General features: G+C 36.4%; 1 protein-coding gene across 1 annotated transcript; it reads right to left on the minus strand.

Annotated features, from left to right (window-relative positions):
• Positions 1 to 240: 240 nt before the first annotated feature.
• Positions 241 to 24,806, minus strand: LOC128684716 (RNA-binding protein 28). Its single transcript, XM_070102276.1, has 10 exons — positions 24,648 to 24,806; positions 22,357 to 22,655; positions 20,097 to 20,265; positions 18,335 to 18,831; positions 15,167 to 15,359; positions 13,387 to 13,604; positions 7,827 to 7,976; positions 5,533 to 5,668; positions 1,126 to 1,262; positions 241 to 807 (listed from the first exon to the last, which is right to left on the minus strand). The coding sequence occupies exons 1-10, from the start codon at positions 24,778 to 24,780 to the stop codon at positions 487 to 489; spliced, it is 2,253 nt and encodes a 750-aa protein (XP_069958377.1). The 5' UTR covers positions 24,781 to 24,806; the 3' UTR covers positions 241 to 486.
• Positions 24,807 to 25,010: the final 204 nt, after the last annotated feature.

Consider the following 25,010-nt stretch of genomic DNA (forward strand, 5'->3'; position numbering starts at 1 on the left):
ATTTTCTCTGCCCAATTATACATTCATTTTTAAAGTATACAATACACCCTGCCTCGGTGAGAAACGGATGTGTTAAAAAAAAAAATACAGTGGAAGACTATCAAATAGCTTAAATTTTAGTTAACCTCCCTAATGAAATCTATGAAGGGTTCTTGATCATGAGACTGGAACTATTTCCCTTTGGATCCAACTTCATTACCTCCAATTCCTCACTAGACCCTTATGGATTTAGTGCTTTCCCATGAGTACTGTACTACAATTTAATTTAAAAGATAAAATATATTTGATATAGAAATTATTTCAGTCAGTGTACAATAAGACTATATGAACTGTACAGTACTGCTGTAATTATATTTCAATGTTATATATTTAAAGTAATTATATGTCAACATTCAAAATGACTTCGCTAACAAAATGATAATGAAACCTGATCACCTATTCCAAAGACACTATGATTCTTCAAGGTTTTGCACTTGAGAATGATAATTAGTCTTCATACCATTTTTTACTAGATACTGAATTCACAGATGATATTTTTGCTTTGTACTTCTGCACTATTGCATTAAATGCTCTTTCATCCTTAATATCTGCTTTCATTTTCTTGCTTATCTTCTTTTTGTTCCTTTTTCTCTTCTTTTTTGCCTGACCTTCTGATGCTTCTTGAGGATTTATGGATGAAGATTCTCCACGGTCTTCGTGTTCTGGCCGCTTTCTTTTTCTACCGAGGGCTCGATCTCTCTGTTCTTTTCTAAACTGTTTTCTGCTGATTTTTGTTTTGCCTTTAATATCCCTTTCTCGATGTCGTATCTGAAATAATTTTTATTTTAAAAACATGACACTGCTTGCTTTTAATTATTCTTTCCTTGTTTTCCCTGCATAAAATCATGTCTGTGCAATATGGCATATAATAAAATAGGCAAAAGTTACTTCTCCAACAAAGAATAAAAGTTACAAAGTCATAGTTGGAACTACTAACAAATAATCCACTTTAGATAACGTTTCAGTCATCCTGGATTATTTGTAAATCCTTCAATATTTCAGCTATAATAATCTACACTAAATATAGTTAGCATAATCCAATTGTAAAGTAAAAATTTTAATACAAGCAAAATAAAATAGCTTTACCTTTGGTCCATAATTCACAGGGAGATTTTTGTTACAGGGATCAGACTTTGAGCCCATGAACATAGGCTGACTCTCTCCCTCAGAAACTTCACTCATTTTCACAGGCTGCTTCTTTATCTCACTAGTGGTTTGTTTATCTGAAAAGTATTATACCTACTTAATATATACAGCAGTTGCTTTTTTAACATAAAGGAAGAAAAAGTTTCACAATCTTATGCTCGTTCTCTCACTTCCCAGAAACGTGCAGACTTCACACTTCAGATGACCCTCCAAATTGCAACATCCCCACCCTTCTTCAGAATGCAGGCCCCATACTTTCCTTCTCCAGGACACTCCAACATAAGTGTTGGGTGTCCAAGTCCTTAGCACTTAAAACCTTTACCTCCTTCCTATCCTTCATTAAAGATCTACCACTCCAACCAATATTTATAAGCCATCCTAGTTTTCTCCATCCTCTCTATGTCCAACCACTTCAACAACTCCACCTCTGGATAACACTTCTGGTAACCCCACATCTAATTCTAATCTTCATGCTTCAAATTTTGTGCATAGCATTCAAACCACATATTGCCCTCAAGCATATACTGCCTCCAGTCTCCTCCTTGCTACAACATTCAAAACCCATGTAACACTGGTGCAACTATATTCTAGTAACACATGATGAGCTTTGGGAAAGTGACCACTAGTAACTCAAGTTTCAATACAGTGGAACCTCAAAAATCGAACGTATCACATATCGAACGTTTTGAAAATAAGACCATTTTTTCAGACAAACTGTGTCCCTATTATCGAACGCGCCCCTATTTTCGGACCGCCGGGTACGGGACCTGTCCGCTGGTCTGCTCTGTCTGCCTCCCCGCGAGCAGTCTAGCTTTGTTTATGCTTGAGTGAACACTAACCTGCGATCTCATTCACACATTTTACGATTATTTAATTGTGTTTAGTGCTTGTGGGGCTGTGAAATAAACTGCCATGGGCCCAAAGAAACTTGCTAGCAGTACCCCTGTGGTAAAGAAAGTGAGAAACACCATAGATGTGAAGAAGGAAATAATACAGAAGTATGAGATTGGAGTGAGACTTGTTGAGCTTACCAGGATGTACAGAGGACTGTGGTCAGTTATTTTGAGACAGAAACAGACGACTGTGGACAGTTATTTTGTGAGACAAACAGACGACTGTGGACAGTTATTTTGTGAGACAGAAACAGATGACTGTGGAGTTATTTTGGGAGACAGAAACAGACGACTGTGGAGTTATTTTGGGAGACAAACAGATGATTGTGGACAGTTATTTTGTGAGATAGAAACAGACGACTGTAGACAGTTATTTTGTGAGACTGGGGTCCAATGAGACTCAAGCTGGTCCTAGTGGCATTAAAATACAGAGAAGGGAAGCAACCCCAGAGAGGGCTTTGATACCGGAAGTCCTCATGGAGGGGGATTCTCCTTCCAAAGAATAACCCCAACTCCCTCTCTCCTCCTCCCTATCTTCCAGATGCCATCACCACCAATCTTCAATAAAGGTAAGTAAAAATGTTATTTTATATTACTATACATAATTAAAGACTATAGCATTTGTTGTGTGTACGTAAAACTGTAATTAATCTCTATAAATAAATGTATTTTTTTTTGTGAATATTTTTGGGTTTCTGGAACGGATTAATCGTATTTCCATTATTTCTTATGGGAAACATTGCTTCGATTTTCAGACTTTTCGAATTTAGAACTAGCTCCTGGAACGGATTAAGTTCGAAATTTGAGGTTCCACTGTATGTATCATGGAATTACCCTAACCCTTTCAGGGTTGAGATCCTTTGTATCAAACTTGCTCTTGGGTTGAAGATTTAAAAAAAAAAAACAATCTTATGAAATGATGGAGAATATTTTTCCGAAGGTAATAACATCAAAAGTACGAAATTTGGTGGAAAACTCACAGATTTACGCTCTCGCAAAGTTAGCAGTCTTGGCGATATTTACGCATTGGCGATTTAGCCCACTTTCAGTCCTATTTTTGACTAATTCCATTGTTCCATTTGACCAAACTTATGGCTATTTCACTAGTATTCCTTCTATTCTATTGACTGAGTACAAGAAACTGCCAGTTTTCCTTGAAATTGAGCTCAAAGTATCAGAAATGTTCGATTTTTGACGATGTTCAAGAGTAAACAAGTCACATCACGAGTCCAATACACGTCAACTGGTGGGTCTAATATGCATTCACAAATGCGCTGATGTTATTTATACAATTCAGTAATCTGAATAATAGTAAATCATTATTTTCTGTGAATAAAAATTCAAAATGAAAAGCAAGCGTAATATAAGAGGGGCCTGGAGACGTGACTTATGAACAGAGAAAATGTTTCAGTGCCAGGAATGTCTGCATTGTTTATTCTGACCCCTATTTTGAAATTGGTCTTTCTTGAATTTTGTGTGAAATTGGCCAAATTTGTAATCTGATCATTTTTTGTGTAGTTGAAATAGGTAAATGGGCGGTTTCTTGTACTCGATAGAATAAGAGGAGCTCTAGCAAAATAACTGAGTTTGGTCAAGTGGAACAAAGGGATTGGCCCAAAATTGGGCAAAATTGCTGATGCATAAATATCGCTGAGACTGCTAACTTCACGAGAACGTAATTCCTTAAGTTTGTTGGCAAAATTTAAGCTTTTGGTTTCATTACCTTTGGAGAAAGATTCTCTATCATTTCATAAGAATTTTTTTTTTCTTTTTTAAATTCTTCAACACTACGAGCAAGTTTGCAAGTAGGGGTCTTGACACTCAGAGGGTTAACCCTTTTGGGGTGGGTCCCATTGTACTACAGCTTTGAAGCTCGGGTCAGTCCCATAGTACTGTACCTCACCATTAGTTCAGCTCATTCAGATAAGCTGTGAGTGGTAAGTTTGCCCTAGATGTGAAAGAATGGGTCTATATGATAAGTGTGCACCACATAAAAAATCCTGTAGCACACAGTGCATAATGAGACAAAAAAACTGTGACCATATTTTTCGTTTAAAACAGCAAATTTGCGGTGTACATTCACATGGTTTTTAGGGTCGTATTTTCGGTTTCTTGATTTCATTTGATAGAATGGAAGATATATTACAAAAATAGAGATGATTCTGATTGGTTTCAGGAGTAAAAGTAGCTTGAAAGTGAGCTCAAAGTAGCAGAAATGTTAGATTTTCCTGATATTCAACTGGTTGGTCTAATACTACATGTCCACAAATGTGCTGACATTATTTATACAATTATTACAATAATGCAGTAGTCTGCTTAACAATAAATCTTATTTTTTTGTGTGAATAAAAATTGAAAATGGAAAGCAAGCGTAATACATGCACATATAAGAGAGGCCTGGAGGCATAACTAATGAACAGAGAAAATGTTTTTTAGTTACAGGAATGTCTACAATGTTTATTTTAGACCCTATTTTTAAATTGACAATTTTTTTAATTTTATGTGAAACTGGCCAAATTACCAAGTTGTGATCACTTTATTGGGTAGATAAAATAGGTAAATGGGCAGTTTCTTGTACTCGATAGAACAGAATACTAGTGGAATAGCTATGAGTTTGGGCAACTGGAACAACTGACTTTGCTGAAAATTAGGCTTGGTGGGCGAAATCGCTGATGCATAAATATTTCCGAGACCGCTAACTTCTGTAATTTTTCCATCAAATTTCGTACTTTTGGTTTCATTACCTTCAGAAAAAAGATTCTCTGTCATTATATAATTTTTTATTTTTAAATTCTTTCACTCTGAAACCAATTCTCAGATCAGGGGTTCTAACCCTGAAAGGGTTAATTTCAGGGGTCTAGACAATTGGAGGGTTAAATAACATGATACACCTACCATCCGACTTACGACCACTCGACTTATGACCGTGTTTTTTACACCAAATTTCTGGGAAATAAACAACTACTGTATTTGTGTTGTACACAGTGTTTATCCTAAACCTTACAGTATAAAATACAGTACTAACAACATTAAAAAGTAAAGTAAAACATGAAGTACCAAAATAAAACAATAAAATAAAGTCATTACAAAAATGTTTTGTTGATATTCAGTAGTAAAGTTCGACTTACGACCGGTTTCTCGGAACCGAACTCAGTCATAAGTCGGATGGTAGGTGTATTTAGTTTATTAATTTATAAACAATATGGCTTCCACAGAAACTAAGATTAATAAAACTGATGTGTTTTTTTGACAATCTTTCTTTCAACAAACGGGCTGATTTTTCATCACCTAGTAAGATACAATATACATTATTTCAGGGAGTCGCATGAATTGTAATGTATGCACAGCTTTGAATGAATAGTGGTGAATGTTATTCATTCCTTTTTTTGGGGTTATCCTACACTGGGAGGAGACAGAAGCTGTGATTTTAGAAAGTATATACAGTAAAGCCTACCTATCTTAATGGCATCCTGCTTTATATTATGTCTGTCCTTTTTCCACAAGGGGTTCTTTTCTTTGCTCTTCTCCATACGTTTCTGCCGAGCCTTTAGGACTGATCGATTTTCCAAAGAAAACTCAACAATAGGCCTCTGTCGAAAAATAAAAAGTAAAGAGAAACTAAAAGAACATTAAATTTATGGTACATAATTCTGTTGCAGTATTAGGCTGATTTTGTAAGTGATGAATTAATTTCTAAAATTAACAGGCTGAAAAATTATAATGCATAAATAGTGTTGTGCTATATTACATAAATGTAAATGCTGTATGTAATTGAAACCAACAAGCAATACCTAATACCTCAGATGGCTAGACAACACCATTATAGCAATGTCCTAGAGAGCTAGACCTTTGGGATTGAGTAGTTAAAAGTAAAAAAGAACCCTGTTTTCAGAAAGGTATACAGTGAGGATGTCATCCATGTAACACAACCATGTGACGCTGGTGGGGATGATGATGGGGATGCGTTCAGCTTCCAGGTGTTCCATATACAAGTTAGCTAAGACACTGCTGATGGGGGACCCCATTCACATACCATAGGTTTGTTTGTAGAGCCTATTACATCCTTTACCTCCCAGAGATTTCACTGACTTGACTTAACTCTGCTGAACTTCAACTGTTTTTCTTTCAATAACAGGTTCTACAAATAAACCTATGGTATGAGAATGGGGTCCCGCATCAGCACTGTCTTGGATAACTTGTATATGGAAGCTGAATGCTTTGCCAACATCATCCCCACCTGAGTTACTTGGTTATGTTATGTGGACAACATCCTCATAATAACTCCCAAATGTTTTGATGTGCAGAATCTTCAGGAAGGCTCAACACAGTCGAATTGGCTGTATAATTCACACTTAAGGAAGAATCCAATGACAAGCTACCTTTTCTAGACATCTTCATTCACAAAGTAGATAACACACTAAGGTTAAATTTACAGGAAGCCTACAAACAAAAACAACCTCACAAGCTTTTATTCCAGTCAAGATACTAAGACCAAAAGAGGCATCATCACTGGATTTTTCCTAAGAGCATACCTAATTTGCAGTACAGAGTTTCTTGACAAGGAGTTTTCATACATACACCAAACCTTCACCAAGCTACATTTTCCTCCCTTTTTCACCAAAGACTGCAAGAAAAGATGCTCTTCAGATCATCAATTCTCCACACACCAGCACCACTCCTAACAGTTATAATCCTGCCCTACAGCCAGGTTGAACTGAACGTTTCTAAAGTACTCACACAAGCTAACACTAGAGTAGCCATTACAAACAGTACTTCCATAAAAGACCTGACTAGGAAGAAATTGAAGAATTTTGAACCAATCAATGCAGGAGTTTATCCTATCTCCTGTGGAGACTGTGACAGAATATACTTAGGTGAAACAGTAAGAAACCTTGAGACAAGTCTGAACAAGTTAATGCATGTAGGAATGATAACTTGAACAATGCCTGTGTACAATACTGGAATTCTGCCAACCACCTGATGAAATTCAAAGATGCTTCCTAGTGATTAAAGAATGCAATTTCCATAGACGTAAGTGCCTTGAATCATCATTAATTGCTATTTCTAACAAACGGAATAAAGGCAGCTTCATCTCTGAAGTATCAGCAAGAATTCTCCTCAAAACAAACACACAGCTATTACCACAAGTACTACAACTACCACTACTACTACTACCTACAATGATTATATTATGCTTTGCACCTCATTCTATACCTATATATACCCTCTATATACCTGTATTGTTTGTAAAGGCTTGACAAAGCTCCTGGAGAGGAAAACGTTGCCACAATAAAATGCCGCATTAGTTGCATTTGCGACCTTTTACCTAACATGAACTGTTTCACCTATAGTATCACAACTTGTATTCTTCATAACTGTTCAATTTACCAAAGAAAGTATATGAGAGATATAATTGTTGAATAAACCTGGGATAGTAAAGTATATGGGTAATAATAAAAAGGCTAAAAAAAAAAAAAAAGAGTAAAGAAACAGATGTTTTAACAATGGAACATGGAATAAATCTTCAGAATTGCTATGGACCTCCACCAGATTTTCCTCAATCTTCATCCTGGCCAGTTTACTGTCTTTTGGGTCCCAGCATGTTTGCAAAATGTTCAAGTAAAATTTCTGTAAATTTATGATACAAGAGTGAAGTTGTTTGATGACAGAGAAAAAAAAAAAAAAAAAAGCAAGCACTAGATGGGTAGATTTTTAGGAGCTTGGGAAAAAACATTTGTGTGTACTTACTTGATCATTAGTGAATATATCAGGATTATTGTTGATTTTCCGAAGGGCAGCAAGGGCATGTTCATGTTCCGTGAAGGTGACAAAGCCATATCCACGGCTCTTGGGTATACCATTTTCATTTAGATTTCTAAAATCTCGCATTATTCGAGCCTAAAAAAATATGGTACCTATATTACAATAAAAAATAATAAAGATAACTTCTATGCAAATTCAGTGATAAGCTAAAACTGTAGGTTTTGCATTTGAAATTTTGGACATGCACAGCAGAATCCCCACTTTGCAACAAGGTGTTCTAGAGACAAGTGAAGAGGAAAACATTCCGGTTTAATTTCTCCATTAAATTTAAACATTGATGGGTGTATCAATTAATCATCAATGAACTGTAAACACAATATGAACATGATACAGCAAAAGCAATACAATACATACTTATCCACTCAAGATCTGGTGGAGCTGGGTATTACTGTAGATCGTATTCAATGTACACAATAGAAGTGAAAGAAATGGAGGTGTTGTGTGAAGGTCATCAGCATAAAAAAGGGAAAAAATGGGTCACAGCTCATGTAACAAGGTAAAGCACAGAATGAGTCAACATAAGAGTGGAACCATCAAAAATGAGTGGACACAGTAAGAATGTTACAGCATATTAGACATTTAAAAGGAAATCAGTGTGCTCTTTGTAATAAAAGTGAGCAAATAGTGGAAAATGTACTTCACTAGATCAAGGAACATCTAAACAGGAGACAGAATGGTGGTCTGGGAAGTACAGTGGAACCCCGGTTTTCATCCTTAATCCGTTCCAGAAGGTCGGTCGAAATCCGAAATGGACAAAGACCGAAGTAATATTTCCCACAAGAAATAATGTGAATCCAATTAATCCGTTCCAGACACCCAAAAATATTAATATAAAATACATTTTATAGATAATAATTATAGTGTTGCAGCTCTTCAGTGGTTAGATCTTCCCTGTGGTCGTCCACCAACTCTTTCACATCCTGGCTATTCACATCCATCCCCATGGATTTCCCCAAACACACAACAGATTCCACAACAGGCATAGGGTTATCATGTTTACACTAACTTATGTTATGTTAGTAATAGAACTAGGCATTAAAAAACGCAATAAAAAGTAAAATACATACACAGTACATTCATTATTTACCTTAAAATATTTGTAGTCTTAATGTAGGGCGAGAGATGAGTAGTACTTATTTCTAGGAAGTCAGGTGTAGGTAGCCGGTAGATGTAGGTACTATGTAGTACGCCTGGGCTACATACCTACACCTACGTATCTATTAATGCGGCCCAGAGCCATATTATTACCATCGACATACCATGTTCACTGAGTTTAATTGTTTCTAACAACTACCTTAAGATGCCATCATAAACAAAGGGAAAAGTAATGAATAATTCATGCCGAGAATTGTAAACAAAAGCGTTATGTATTAAGGGGGGTGACTGGGCCATTGTAGATTCATACATGTTTTCTCTGATGCTGGACCAGAGAAAACATAATGTTTTCCCTCCACCCGACTACCACCCCTCAATAGCATATAAACACTGCATGTTTTTATGCTATGTAACATGTTTCTTATATAATTTTGAAGAAAACAACATAAATGGATTAATGAAAATGTCTATATTAACATAAAATAAGACATTTAATGTGCCCAAGAGTGATTATTATTACGTGTAAGTATTATTACTATGGCGTGTCTGATACAGACATTTTCCGAGCTGAAGTATGAAACCTGGGGTAAAATTTCACGCAAAAAAGTGATTGAAATCCAAATTGCACGGTATCCAGGGTTTCACTGTAATGGATAGATGGGCATGACTAGCGGATCCCTACAAGGTTCCATACTTAAACCTGAACAGCACAATGACAAGATTTTGGTTTTCAGTCTGTAATGTCAAAACTTCACCTACACCATTTGAGGTGTTTAGTAGTTCTAAGCAAATGAGCAACTCTGTGATGTACTGGCCAACCTTTCTCCCCCCCTTGTTGCCTGTTTAGTCTGTCGCATCTGAATAGGTCATAACATGGGATCCATATTTTGTTGTCAAAATGATCCTTTGTATAGGTCTCTGTGAAAGCTGCAAACATTGCATTTGACTCCATGAGCAATCCCTTGATGCAAGGAATTTTGTTGTTTGTTGATGGCTTTAGACCCTGTATGTTTGCAAAGATAAATGTTATATTGATGGAATATAAGGGGGTTTTATTTGCTGGCTTTAATATCTGCTGTTCTGGAGTGGAGGCCAATGACTGTGCCTCTGCTCCAGAAGTGTTTTCAGTTGGTGCAGGATTTCTGTCATTTCTTGCCAGTTTTTTTCCTTCCTGGCACTAAAAAAAATTCCTTCTCTGGAGAGGTTATGGCTCCCCTCTTTTGTTTCCCATAGTCTGGCTGGTCTGTGCCTTTTTGTCGCCTTTAGATGATGTGCCTGGCAGTAACCGTTGTAGCATTTTCTTTAATAGACTGATGACACATTTCAGGGTGAAATAACTTACATGAAGGGAAGTTGCACCCTCCTGTTATCATGTGGGTGTGGCATTTTTTGGAATGGTCAAAGGTGCATGTCCCACCTGTTTTTTCCAGATATACCATGCCTGCAGATACCCAAGGCACAGAATTTGCATAGATTGGAATTTTGTTTGCTAGGATTTGTTGTGGTTGTGTTCCCTGCTGGTGCATTTTTTTGCTTCCCCACTACCTACCGCCCCTCTATGGACATCAGTGCTTCTACCAGTTTTTACTGGTAATGTGTCAACACTATTCCCTGAGGCATCATAACCTTTTGTTCCATTTCCAGCAGTATCGCTACTTTGTACCTCTGTAAATTGAATAACGTCATTTTCTGTTTCATCGCCAGGGCTACTATCTCCATTTGGTATGTTGCCCTCCAGGACAACACTAGCACCCTCTGGAGCACTGTCTTCCAAGACAGCACCACCCAACCCACCCATTTTATTTTCCCAGCTGTCACACCAAGCTGACATGTCTTGCAAGAAGGATATTTTATTGGTGTTCTTATCTTTTAATACAGATGTAATTTTCTCATACAGGTGTATCTCGTTTGGGCAGACCCAAAAACATTTCTCTGATTTTATATCAAAAGTGGTTTCTGGTTTAAAGTTCCTGCACAACCCATGGGACCATTTACCACAGAGATTGCATGCAATCCAGGCATGACTTCATCTGTTACCCTTTCTGCAGACTACACAGATTTTCATGGTGGTGGTCATTTATAACACTTTGCAACTCTCCTAACTTGCTAGACTATAACTACTAAACGTATTTAGTTGTTAGTGTTTAACAGTTCTTTAACAGTTGTTTTGGGTAGGCTGACTAGGATAGGCTTATTATGTAAGATTTTTTTTATATATTGGTATATATACAGTAAGGCCCCGCTTTACGGCATTCCGCTAATACGGCGATGTCAAATTATGCCCAAAATTTGCTATACGGCAAGCGGTCTTTCAAATACGGCGCCCCCCACCCGGTTTGTTTACATTTTCCGTGACCACATCTATTATGTCAAGAAACTTTCCAAAATTTCAAGTGTTTTAAAGTTACTGCATATTTTATATGTACTCTGATAATTATACTTAAGTGTACCTGTACCTAAATATACTTACAAACTGTGCTGGTGTGCAGGTACACATTAAAATCGCTAAGTCTCTCTCTACTCATGACGCCAATACTACTTAATAATAATCGCTCTTGGGCACACTAAATGTCTTATTTTACATCAATATAGGCATTTTCATTAATCCATCTATGATATTTTCCTCAAAATTATATATGAAACCCATTACACAGCATATAAACATGATACATACACTTACAGAATAAAAATTGATGTAAATATGAGATTCGTTTACCAAGCAGCTGTGTAGGTAGTGTCGGAAGAATTACGTTTTCTCTAGTCAAACACTGGGGGGTAACTGTAGAAAAATATTCTTTTTGTATGCCTTTACTCTATATACTATAGCAATTCACGACCCTTGTGGGTTTAGTGCTTTATAATAATAAATAATAATATTATTATTATTATTATTATTATCTTCATTCACTCTAAAAATGGTGTGTTGCTGTTTGTTTATTCTGAACTAACTTGTACAACTTGTACACAATGTAAGAGTATTTGTATTGTGAGGTAATTATTATTAAAATAAAAAAATATTGAGGTAAATGTTTTACAAACTCTTACAAATGGACGTGAATGAACTAAAAGTAGACACATTAATACGCATTTATTTTGCCTGACCAAGTGATCGTCCACCTGTTCAGTTCGTGTTCTTACACTGTCTCAACTCTGTATCTCGTTCTCTCTCTCGTTTACTCTTTTGTTAACTAGTTGGCTCTCATTGACGATGGCATCTAAGGTTAGCTGTAATAAAAAGAGTAGTCGTAAGCCTGTTGCTTTAAGTGCCAAGTTAGAGGATGATGGTGTGCCATTCTGATTTTATTCAATAAACACCCTGCCACTCACCTCTCACACATTAATATTAATATTTTAAGGTAAGTAATAAGTGTACTCTGTGTGTATCATACCTTTTACTGTGTTTTTAATGCCTATTTATATTGTTGACTTAATATAAGTTAGTGTAAACTTGTTGTCTGGCATTTATTGCATATTTTATGTGCGCTCTGATAATAATACTTGTGGAGTTGTGTGGTAGCCGGGTGGAGGGACAACATTACGTTTTCTCTACTCAGCCATCAGAGAAAACGTGTATGAATCTGCGTTTGGCCCAGCCACTCCCTCACTCCGCTTTTGTTTACAATTTTCGGCATGAATTATTCATTACTTCTACATTCGTTTATGATAGCATCTAAAGGTAGTTGTTAGAAATGATTAAATTCAGTGAACATGGCATGTCGATGTTAATAATATGGCTCTGGGCCACAGTGTAGGTAGCCGGTAGGTGTACGCATTACACCTACCGGCTACACCTACCGGCTACCTACACTGACTTTCTACAAATAAATACTACTCACCTCTCTTCCAATATTAAGACTACACATATTTTAAGGTAAATAATGAGTGTACTGTATGTGTATTTTACCTCTCTGGGATGTTTTAAATATCGTATATTAAGTATGAGACGGGGAGCCAGGGCTACCTACACCTGGGCTACCTGCACCTGACTTCCTACAAATAAGTACTACTCACCTCTCTCCCTACATTAAGATTACAAATACTTTAAGATAAGTAATGAATTTATTGTGAATGTATTTTACTTTGTGTGTTTTTAATGCCTAGTTCTATTACCAACTTAATATAATTTAGTGTAAACTTGTTGTCTGGCATTTATATGCATTTATAAATGGAAAAAAATGGCGTCCTGCCTTCCGGCGATGTCTGCTTTCCGGCGACAGCCCGGAACCTAACCCGCCGTATAAGTGGGGCCCTACTGTACTATAGTTTGATATATATGAATTTCAGGTATTTTAGTTTCAATCCCATACAACAATCTTTATATAAACAGTATCAAAGTGTTGGAATGTACAAAAATAACACTAATTATACAGAACATAATAAAATATCAAACCTCAGTGATTTTGGCACCATCTGGTGCATGCTTGCTGAAAATTGCATGTAGTTGTTTGTCACCAATTCTGTCTGGCAAATTATTGATGCAAAGACGAATTTTAGAGACAAAGATGTGCAAATTTTGCAACATTCGCCGTTTAACCTGTTCCCTCCTGGTGCGTAGAGCAAGATCAGTATTTGACACACCAAGTGCTGCTCGAGTTCCCTGACGAACAACTGGAAAAAAAAAAAATGCCAAAAATCTAAGCTATGAGTCAACAACAGACAATATTTCATGCACTTCTAAAACTAAAGAGAAATGAAACTGAATAAAGTCTGAAAATCAAAATATAGGTGCAAAGACTTACTGTAGTTGATTCGAATTTACTATAACAAAAACTGCAAACTATTGTGGAACCTCGGTTGTCGTATGTCCTGGTTTTCGTAGGATTCGGTTTTCGAATTTTGTCCCAGTTTTCGTACATCCGCTCGATTTTTGTAGAGTTGACAATGGTCCGCCGTAACAAATGCATCCGCCTGCCCGCGCCCACACAAAGCATCCCACGCATTCTGACTCAGTCTGGCTTTGTTTCTCGTTGAGTGAGCATTACCCTGAGCATTCATCCAAAACATTTCGTAATAATCCATTGTTTTCTGTGCTTGTTTATTGAGTGTAACTGCTAAATAAGCCACCATGGGGCCAAAGAAAGTTCCGAGTGCCAGCCCTTTGATAAAGGTGAGAAACACGATAGAATTCAAGAAAGAAGTTGTAGCAAAGTATGAAAGTGGCATATGCATGGCCGATCTTGCCAGTAAAAGACAAAGAAGGGAAGTAACCCCTGATAGGGCCTTGATACCTGAAGTCCTTATGGAGAGGGATTCCCCTTCCAAACAATAACCTCTCCTCCTCCCTCTCCCCTCCTTGCCGTCTTCCATATGCCAACAAAAGTCTTCAATAAAGGTAACAGTGATGCTAAATGTTCATTTATCCATTTCATTAGTCATTTATATTTATTTCTCATTGTTTTCTGTATATAAAACTATAGTTATTCTCTATAAAATGCAATTTTTGTTAATATTTTTGGGTGTCTGGAACGGATTAATTGGATTTACATTATTTCTTATAGGAAATATTGCTTCAGTTTTTGTAAAATTCAGTTTTCGTCAGACTTTCTGGAATGAATTAATCACAAAAACGGAGGTTCCACTGTATATTGTACTGGACTCAAACTACGACTATTATCAGGGGAGAAGTACTAAACCAATAGGGGGTTATAAAGTGCCCGGGAAGCAATGAAATTCAATCCAAGGAAGGTTAGGATAGATTCAGTTCCTTGGATCAAGAGCTCTTCACCAGGATTAAGGCACCTCTTGAAGGAATTATAAAATGTACAGAATATTTTACCATTTAGTTAAGTGAGCAATACAGGTCAGAGAATATATACCAAGAGGTGTGCTTACATCTTAAGTGTACATAAGCTGAGAGATTATTTTAATCACCTTTAGAAATTTAAGTGTCCTGGGCTAGTGTTGTACAGGTGACATGGATCCTTAATGACCTTAGTCTAACTGACAGGCTTTAAACCAAATAAACCCACCATCTACTTTAGTGAAGCACAAGGACCAACCAACTCACTAACTAATGACCTCACACAAAAGTCATGACTGATGAAACCTTGTATTCCAGATGCACACCATTTAATATACTGAAGTTAAGCAAATAACTCTGATTTTCCTGTATTTCATTGAACCTATGTACAAGATATTATCTGTAAACATTAAAGGAAGTGTTTTCTTACATCCTTCACGAGCCAAGTAAAGATTTCTTTTATCTTTCGTTATTTTTTCTAGATCCTTCTCACTTTTCTTCCTCTCTAGCTCCATTCTGCTAATAGCTCTCATGATGTGCATGGGCCGACCATAAAGAATAAATTCATTCTTTGCAGCAGGGTTTGTTGCTGCTGCTAAGCACGCATCAGCTGCTTCACGTTCCTGTAAAATTTAGTTAATCAGTATTCTGAAGATACATTGCAAAGGTTGGCGAGTAAATTTGGGAGGGTACATAAAAGATGGAGATTAAAACTGAATGTAGAAAAGAGCAAGGTGATGAGAGTAATAAAAAAAAAAAAAAAAAAAAAGTCCAGGTAATGACTGACTATCAGACTGAAGAGAGGGAATATGGAACAACTGGATGTGTTTAGATATTAAAGAATGAACATCTCGGCAGAGGATCTATGAAAGACAAGGTGAACCAGAGAATGGATGAAGGGGGGAAAAGTTTGGTGGTGTGTTAAGGCATCTGTGGAAAAATTATGTTTATCTATGGAGGCAAAAAAAAAAAAAAAAGCGAATGTACCAGAGTATAGTTGTACCAACACTTTTACATGGAGTGAGGCATGGGTTTTGAACACTGCAGCGAGGAGGGGGCTGGAGGTAGCAGAGATGTCATGTTTAAGAAAATTGTGAGATGTGAATATTATGCAGAGAATTTGGAGAGAAACTAATAGGCAATATGGGGTCACCAAAGATATAATTCAGAGGGCTAAGGAGGAGGTTATTAAGGTGGTTTGGCCATATAAAGAGAATAGAGAGGTATATATTGACAAGGAGGGTGTATATATATTTGAGATAGAATGTAGGAGAATTGGGATCACCCCAGGAATGGTTGAAGAGAAGGGGGTAAAATAGGCTTTGAATTTAAGGGGTTTGAGCATACAACAGGCTTGTGTGAGCATGTTAGATAGGAGTGAATAGAGATGGGTTTTTAATGGACATGCTATTTGCAGGGAATCTGATTAACTGAACTTGAATCCTGGAGGTGGGAAGGAAGGGGTGAGGATGTTGAAATCAGATGACAATCTGAATGTGATATCAGCACACTTCTGGAAAAACAGTGTGTGAATGAATGATAGTAAATGTGTTTTCATGTATGGTATATTTTTTAACTTAACTGTTGTCTACTGCCAAGGCAGAGTGACCCCAAACAATAAAACACATTCACTATCATTAACTCAATCACTGTCTTGCCAGAGGTATTTTGACAACATAATTCAGACTACCCTCCAACTACAACATTCCTTTCCCTCCTTCAGAGTGCAGGTACTAGCCTTCCCACCTCCAGACTCAAGTTCAGCTAACTGGTTTCCCTCTGAATCCCCTCAAAAATAAAAAAGTTATCACCCTCACACTCAGTCACACTAGTTTCACAACCATTTATCTGAGTTGGGTAATGACACCTTTATGTAACCACTTTATTTCCAACATTATTCTACAATACAAATATACTGCACAGTACTCTCAACTTCACTTATACAAATTCCCCACTTGCAAAACACCAACAACAAAAAAATGGCTGTGACTATAGTAATAGTCCTACTAGAAATTAAACTATAATTCTATATTTTAAAAATAAAGTAAATGATCTATCAATAGTGCAGCTATTAACCAGAAGTCATGACTGGACACCACTGTAATAGCAGCCAGATAAATAGACAGACACATCTGCAAGCTAGCAAATAAACAGCTCACCGTCTAAAATAAAGCTGGCTAATCATCCCCATCATCTCTGTTCCAGCCAGTTTATTATGGTTTTGTGTGTGCTTCCAAGTGAATATTTTATGGCTTGGCTCAAATTTATGTATCTATACTAAAAACATGTCTAGAAGCAGCACAAGTAAGTCTAGTGCTATAAGAGAGAAAGAGAGAGAGAGAAAGCTCACAAGTCTTTCAAAACTAAGTAGATGCTAGCATATGACCTCCGCAACCGTGGCAATCACGAGAGAATACAAATAATTGTCTTGGCTATGACATTTTTTTGTTCAGAACACTCCAACAACTGGAGGCAATATGTCCCTTTTTGCCACAATTGTAGCATGTTTTACCACTATTATTACTCTATGTGCTATTAGCGCTGAACGGTTACTTGCTGCACTAGCCCTGGAAGAGGGACAGGAAGGAATGTTATTCCCATCTTGAGGAGTGATAAGATACGCGGAACCTCGGTACTCAAACAGCTCCGTACTCGAACAATTCAGTGTTCGAATGCTTAGTTTGGTAAACAAATCGCTTGGTAGTCGACCATTTGCTCGGGACTCGACCAACAAACACAACCTGCCAGAACTTCGCTGTAAACTATTTCATGTTTCTTCACATTTTTTGGTGTTTTTTTATATTATTTGTATAAATAAGTCACCATGGGGCCTAAGATAACAGACAACCAAAAAGAAAATTGTTTGGGAAAAATTAATTCGGTACTCAAACAAATCTGCATTCGAACAGCCTTCTGGAACCAATTAAGTTCGAGTGCCGAGGTTCCACTGTAGTTGTAGCAAGCACAAAAATTAATGAGAACCTTAGCAACACCAGGTGAGGCAGATCAAGAAAGACTATTCTTTGCTAATCTAATGAAATTGGTTTCTGAAGTTTGACCTCCACCAGCATTCTGAAAAACAGTGAACTAAGTCTCTACGTTGCTAAGGTTACTTTCACAAGTAGGAACAGTATCTAAGGGATCACATTGGTAAGGAACCCTTAATATCTTGGTGTGTCATGTTTGCATCATTAGTTATGTCACCCATGTGATCAAGTGCTCCAACATCAACAATGCCAGAAACAGAAAGCGAGTCGAACATGGTTACAGCCAAAGTCACATTTTTTTTAAACTGATGGACAAATTAATTTTTGGCTGAGATACACTGATATATAGTATGAAAATATTTAAAGTGACATGTTTTGCTGATATATCTTTGATGAGTTTTGAGAGTTTATCTACTCCCAGAACCTGGCCTTGGACCAGTTAAAAAAATTATAAAAATCTAGTCTCATGAATTCTTGACTTCTCTAACTGGATGAACCTGTACATAGATAAGGCTCTGTTCCATATACAGTACAGTATTTATGCCACCCAAATGACTGAGTGCCCACTGTACTAAATAAAAATACTGTATAATCACTGAAAGATACCTTACCTTGAATTGAGCAAATGCTGTTCCACGTGGATGTTCAGTGAGTTGGTCTATACAAAGGAGTACATACTTCAACTCTCCAAATTTTCGCAAGACTTCTGCAATATCTTCGTCAGTGGCAGCGAATGGGAGATTTTTCAAGAATAATGTCCTCTCTTCTGTGATATCCTTACTTGGGCCTTGTGCAGCAGGAAATTTTGCCTTAACTGGCATAGGTTCTTCCTCATCATCATCATCATCCTCACTCTTACTACTGTATGATTCATCACCATCATCTAATTCACTGTCACTAAGTTCATTGCTACTTTCTTTTTCCTCTTTTATCTCTGTCTTTATATCATCATCTTCCTCATCACTATCTTCTTTTTCATCATAACTTAATACCTCTTCCTTGACCTTTATTTCTTTAACTTTATCTACATCCATGGAAATTTCAGTACTAGTTTTATATGGCATAAATTTTTCTTTTTCTACAGCTAAATCCACAGCAATTAGCCTTCCTGAAAGTAAAAATAAAAAATAAGCAAAACAGTAAGGAGAATTCTATTAGAAGGCATTTCTGTTGTACTGTAATATAACATTTTATTGTAAAGGCACAGTATTTGAAGAATATCCTGGTAACGTCAATATACAGTGGTACCTCGGGATACGAATTTATTTAATTCCAGAAGGCTGTTTGAGTGCCAATACTGAACAAATTTGTTCCCATAAGGAATAATGTAAATTAGATTAATCTGTTTTCGTATCCCGAGGTACCACTGTATATTAGGATAATATAAAGTATCACATGAAATGAAAGAAGAAGAATGTAAAATTATTTAGACAGCAAAGTGCTGAGCAGAAGACCTGGAATTAATCTTGAATTGTTCAGAAAATAAAGAACAGTGGAAGCAGTGTAGCAGAGTGAAAGTCATTACATGAACAAACCATAATATTGTAAGTAGTATTGTAAAAGTGAAAGAGGAAAATAATTAATATTGAATACAATGCCTAAACTCTAATGGAGGGGTGAGGAGGATGCAGTTCGGAAGATCATATGAACTGTGATGTGAACACACTTCCGGCAAGACAACAACTGAGTGAATAACAGTGACTGTGTTTCCTCTTTTGTGGGTCAATCCCACCACCTCAGTGGGAGTCAGCAGGTGTATTAAAAAAAAATCTTATTTTTAAAGCTAGTTATCTATGAGATAAGTGAATGCAATATGCTTTTAGAAAGGAAAACAAAATATATTGAAAGGAAAATGCTTAAGTGAAAACAAATGACACATCATTAAAAGACAGTACTTAGTGAAGTCAACCAGCTGTATAGTATAATCACTTTTTACTTGGAAGAATAAGACTTTAATCAGTGTTTATTGATGGGGTTCTTTAGATGCAACCCACAACAGCCAACTAACTCAGAAGTACCTCTATTGTTAGGCAAACAGTAAGTAAGTTTATTCAGGTATACACAAATACAGTTACATAGATTATCATACATAGCAGCATATGTGTAGAGAACCTAGGATAACCCAAAAAAGTCAGAGTGACTTATTTCCATTGGGGTCCTTTTACAGAAGGTGTTAGGAAATTTACCATGGGATTGAACTCAAGTCCATTCAGTTGTGAGCTGAATGATCTATCACTGAGCTACATAGTACCTAGCATTTCCCTGTTCCTTACACTATTTTCTCCTACATACAGTTCTTGAAGACCTTATTTCAAATTAAACTATGTATACTGCAAAAGATATGCTGCAATACCAAAAATATCCTCCACTTACCTAACAAGGGTTTCATATTGCACTCTGTAATAGCTTTCAGTGCTTCTGCTTTTTCATTAAACTGAACAAAGGCACATCCCACCATCTTTCCATCTTTTTTGCGTAGAATTGACACTTCTCTAATTTTTCCATACTTTGAAAAATGCTCTTCAACTAATTTCTCGTCAGCCTGAAAATTTGAAAAGATAAACTGCTTTAATAATTAATAATAATGATAACTAGGGATTTTATAATTCTTAAGCACCTGTTCTTTCAAAAAGTTCACAAGCACTCGCACATCAAACCATAAATACAACAAGTACAATAAAAAATTATAAAGTTTTACTCATGAGTGACAATATGATCATCAGGATTGTAAGCTCTAGAAAAGAGGTGTGCTGAGACCTGAAAGCATAAACAGATTCCCGAGTTTAACAACACTGGTAACCTGTTATACAGTCCAGGAGCTGCATAAGAAAAGGCTCTTTCTGAAAATGATTTCTTCCCAACTGCATGAGGCTCAATCATCCAAGTCCAAAACTAAAGCAAATTTTAATACCATGTGACATCTTATTGAAAATTTTGAATATTGCACTTGAGTGTAGGTGAGATACACTTGAAGGGGGTTTACTATCTTCATAAACGTTATTTACAATTTGTTTTTATGAACAATGTAAAATTTGGTATCAGGGCCATTAACTAATTTGTAGTTTTTTTCATTGATGAAGCACTATACTGAAAATATCATATCTAACTAAAGAGAAGTAAAATCTGTAGCATAAGACCAGGCCATGGGGTTGGAGATCCTCAGACCTATTAACAGATATGACAGATATATGGTAACATTTTATCATATATACATGTACAATAAACCATACCAGCTAGCCACAATATTGTGGCTAGCTGGTCTAGTGGCTAACGCGACGGGCTGGAGTTTTGAGACTCTATGACCGCGGGTTCAATCCCGGCCGGGGGTATGGTTTGTTTGCAATCGTGTCATTACGATTTCTTGAGTCATGTACAATAAAATTCTTTGCATTAACTAACATATTTATTTATTATTTATTATCACACTGGCCGATTCCCACCAAGGCAGGGTGGCCCGAAAAAGAAAAACTTTCACCATCATTCACTCCATCACTGTTTTGCCAGAAGGGTGCTTTACACTACAGTTTTTAAACTGCAACATTAACACCCTGGTTGGTAGACAGCAACCACCCAGGGAAGTACTACCGTCCTGCCAGATGACTGTGAAACAAAAACCTGTAACTGTTTTGCATGATGGTAGGATTGCTGGTTTCTTTTTCTGTCTCATAAACACGCTAAGATAACAGGGATATCTTGCTACTCCTACTTACACTTTGGTCACACTTCACAGACACGCACATGCATATATATATATACATACATCTAGGTTTTTCTCCTTTTTCTAAATAGCTCTTGTTCTTTTTTATTTCTTCTATTGTCCATGGGGAAGTGGAAAAGAATCTTTCCTCCGTAAGCCATGCGTGTCGTATGAGGCGACTAAAATGCCGGGAGCAATGGGCTAGTAACCCCTTCTCCTGTATACATTTACTAAAAAAGAGAAGAAGAAAAACTTTATAACATATTGTAACTTCCAAAACTGTCAGCCCCAACAATGCCCACAAGGTGCCAGAACACAATGTAACCTACAAAACAGATTATGCCACAAAAAGGATCATCACATACAGTGTCAAGCCCATCACTTAAGTAATCTTTACACAAATACCTAAATACTGCAAACTGTAAGTGCCCCTTTACTACCACAGTATATTACAACTGCAGATTTTCCCTTTATCACAATATCCTAAAAAATTAAAGCATTGTATGCTAATTATTGCATATACAGTACTAGCACTGCCCTCTTGATTAAACTTTAATCAAGAGGTATGCAAGTAATATTAGAGCATACCAATACTTATAAGATACGTCCTCAATACATACATACCCCCTCCTACCAGTGCAATATCTGTAGAATACCATCTGTTAATAGTCTATGGTCAATCTACTCAGATCTGGCCATAAAACACCAGCTTTGAACATCATAAGTTCACCAAATTGTTTTATGATTTATTTACTAATAATTTATTTACTAATGATAATTATTATTGGCATTCAACAAAAAAATAATATAAACAATTATTTAAAAAGTGACTGGCAAGTTTACATGCAACAGTTGAAAATCAGCTCTTTGACATATTTGTAATGCATCACAGGTAAAATCTAAAATACTCAACAATGTATGTACTTAAAAACTTGCCTTAAAAGATAAATTCCTAATAATAATTCTTCCTTTTCTTTGTTTTCCTGGTTCCCTTTTGTTGATTTTCTTCCTTGGTCCTCTTGCTTTATCTTCCTTTTCATTCTCTTCAGCATCCTCCTCCTTAACATCACCTTTTATACCAAAAACTGTTTTATTTGCTTCTGTTTGTCTTTGATGAGAGAATTTTACCTTAAGAATTTTTCCTTTAAATGAAGCATTATCATATTGTTTAACTGCCTGGCTGGCATCTTCCACAAGAGTATAAACGATGTATGCCATTCCTTTAAATGTGTCATCTGAAATTGGTAAAAGTATGTTACCATGTGCTAGCCAAGGCAAATTTAATTTATGAGTAAATTTTAATTTATTTAAACAAAAGAAACTACAATCATATATGAGGATTTAATGTCATATGAAAGCTACATAAAAGTTGTATGTTATACATTGTACAGAAAAATTAGCACAAATAAAGTAGCATGACTATTACTTCCAGTGAAAGTCAGGAATGCATATGTGAATGTTAGAGTACTAAATCCAACACATTATTGTACTAAATAACAACTAATCCAAATAAGTTATGTTGCTGGATAACTCGGATATATTTTAGCAAGTTACCAAATATTTCTCCTGGACAACTTGAAGGATTGATGACTTTGCCAGATCCCTTGGAAGATGTATTTTGCAGATTAGCAAAGCATATAAAATTTTAATTTTGTACAAAAAGTAACTCAGTAACCTCCCCTACCATGCTAAAATTAACATAATATTATGTAATCTAATCTTAGGAAATTAAAATTAGGTGAGCTGAAATTCAGTTAGTATATAAGGGCAATAAAATACTGTATATTATTTTCCTGATCTTTTGACTGATTTCAGCGGAGTTATTGCAACAATGAATTTACATTTCTGTTGTTTGACATGCAAAAACTGTGGGTCTAAAAAGCAAGACAATGTCACTATTATGTAGTAAGACAAAAACTACAGCTATGATTACAGTGATAAAAAGACTCAATAAAATAGAAGAACCCTAGTTATTACAGTACACAATATTCTGTTTACATGTTGTGAGCTTTAGCAAGTGACTAAGAACTCAAAGACATGCTCATATATGTAGCAGAGAGAAAGGTAACGAATCAGGGAAAGATTGCTGATGACTGAAGCAAACTGCCAAGATGGGTCACTGAAGCTGAACCATTAGTGTTAAAATGAGCATTTGACAATAACAGTACCGAAACATACTGTTACTGTAACATAAAAAAATATCATCAGCATGTAAAATCTTATTAAGTGCATTTTTGCTATGCTAAATTGGTTGTTAACTGGTAAACTGCACATATGTGAGAAGCTAATGAATATTTTTATCAATAACAGGAAGGTTTAAATTCACACCTTAATATTTTAATCCGAAGAAGCATAAAGTCCATAAGGGTCTTATAAAACCAGGGGAATGAGAGGCATTCAGGTTCGATCCAAGGAAGTCACACCATAGGACATTCTTATTATTCTTATGTCTCCCAAACTGCCAGAAGTACTTGTAACCAAGCCTAAGCCTGGCCACTACAACATCAGTCAGTCTGTTCACATTGCAAGTTGCTCCATAAACATGATAACATGAACGTAGATAAGTATGTTTACGGAGCAACTTGCAATGTGAACAGACTGACTGATGTTGTAGTGGCCAGGCTTAGGCTTGGTTACAAGTACTTCTGGCAGTTTGGGAGACACACAGATGATGATCAAACTAAATGTAAATTATGTGATCAGGCATATGGTCACTCTCTTGAACACTATGTGCTTAATTGTCCACTTATTGAGGAATACAGAGACAGACAGTATAATAACCTATGTGACATGTCAAGATATCTTATTAATGAAAATAAGATACCAGATATACTAAGCAAATTTCCTAAATTTGCTTGTAACAGATAAGTGAACTATAGATATGTAGATATAAATCCACATGTATTCCTGTTAACCCTTTGGGGCCTAGTTCCTAGGCCTTTTGTGTATCCATATGCTCTTGCGCTACCGTCCACAGGATGGATATGGGGTGCACAATAAACTAGCCACTTCGGTGGCAAAATCTAAAAAAAAATCTTATTATTCTTATATTCATGGGGAGCACTAAACCCTTAGGAGCCATACAGCACCAATAGAATGGGGAGGTCCAATTCCTCTGATAAAGTCCCATAACAACATGGACCTCCTTTAATGTAACATCACTACAAGGCAGCACATCTTGCTGAACAAATAATCTTCGTTACCAAAGCTTATCAGAAGAAACTTACTTTTATCTCTTACAAGATGACACTTCCTAACCGGAGCAACTTCACTGAAGAAGTCTTGTACCTCCCGTCTGCTTATATCCCTGGGTAATTGTGTTACAATTACAGAACAATCTTTCCCTTGCATTTTCATCATGCTGACTTGTTTACATATCCGGATTCTCTGTCAACATTCGTCACACAACAGAGACGTTCTTGTAACAAATCCGCATTTATATTTCAGCACGTTTTCTGAAGTGGAGGGCTGTATAGTCCTTAAGTAAGTAAGTTTATTCAGGTATACACAAATACAGTTACATAGAATTATCATACATAGCAGCATATGTGTAGAGAACCCAGGATAACCCAAAAAAGTCAGACAGAGTG

Source organism: Cherax quadricarinatus, chromosome 5 (genome assembly GCF_038502225.1).
Source record: "Cherax quadricarinatus isolate ZL_2023a chromosome 5, ASM3850222v1, whole genome shotgun sequence".
NCBI classification, from domain to species: Eukaryota; Metazoa; Arthropoda; class Malacostraca; order Decapoda; family Parastacidae; genus Cherax; species Cherax quadricarinatus.

Excerpts from the sequence above, each read along its gene's own strand:
- LOC128684716 (XM_070102276.1), bottom strand. The coding sequence starts at position 24,780 with ATGATGAAAATGCAAGGGAAAGATTGTTCTGTAATTGTAACACAATTA. Across the intron at positions 18,832-20,096 it reads CAATATGAAACCCTTGTTAG|GAAGGCTAATTGCTGTGGAT; the intron begins GTAAGTGGAGGA and ends TTTTACTTTCAG. Across the intron at positions 13,605-15,166 it reads TTACTTGGCTCGTGAAGGAT|TTGTTCGTCAGGGAACTCGA; the intron begins GTAAGAAAACAC and ends TTTTTTTTCCAG.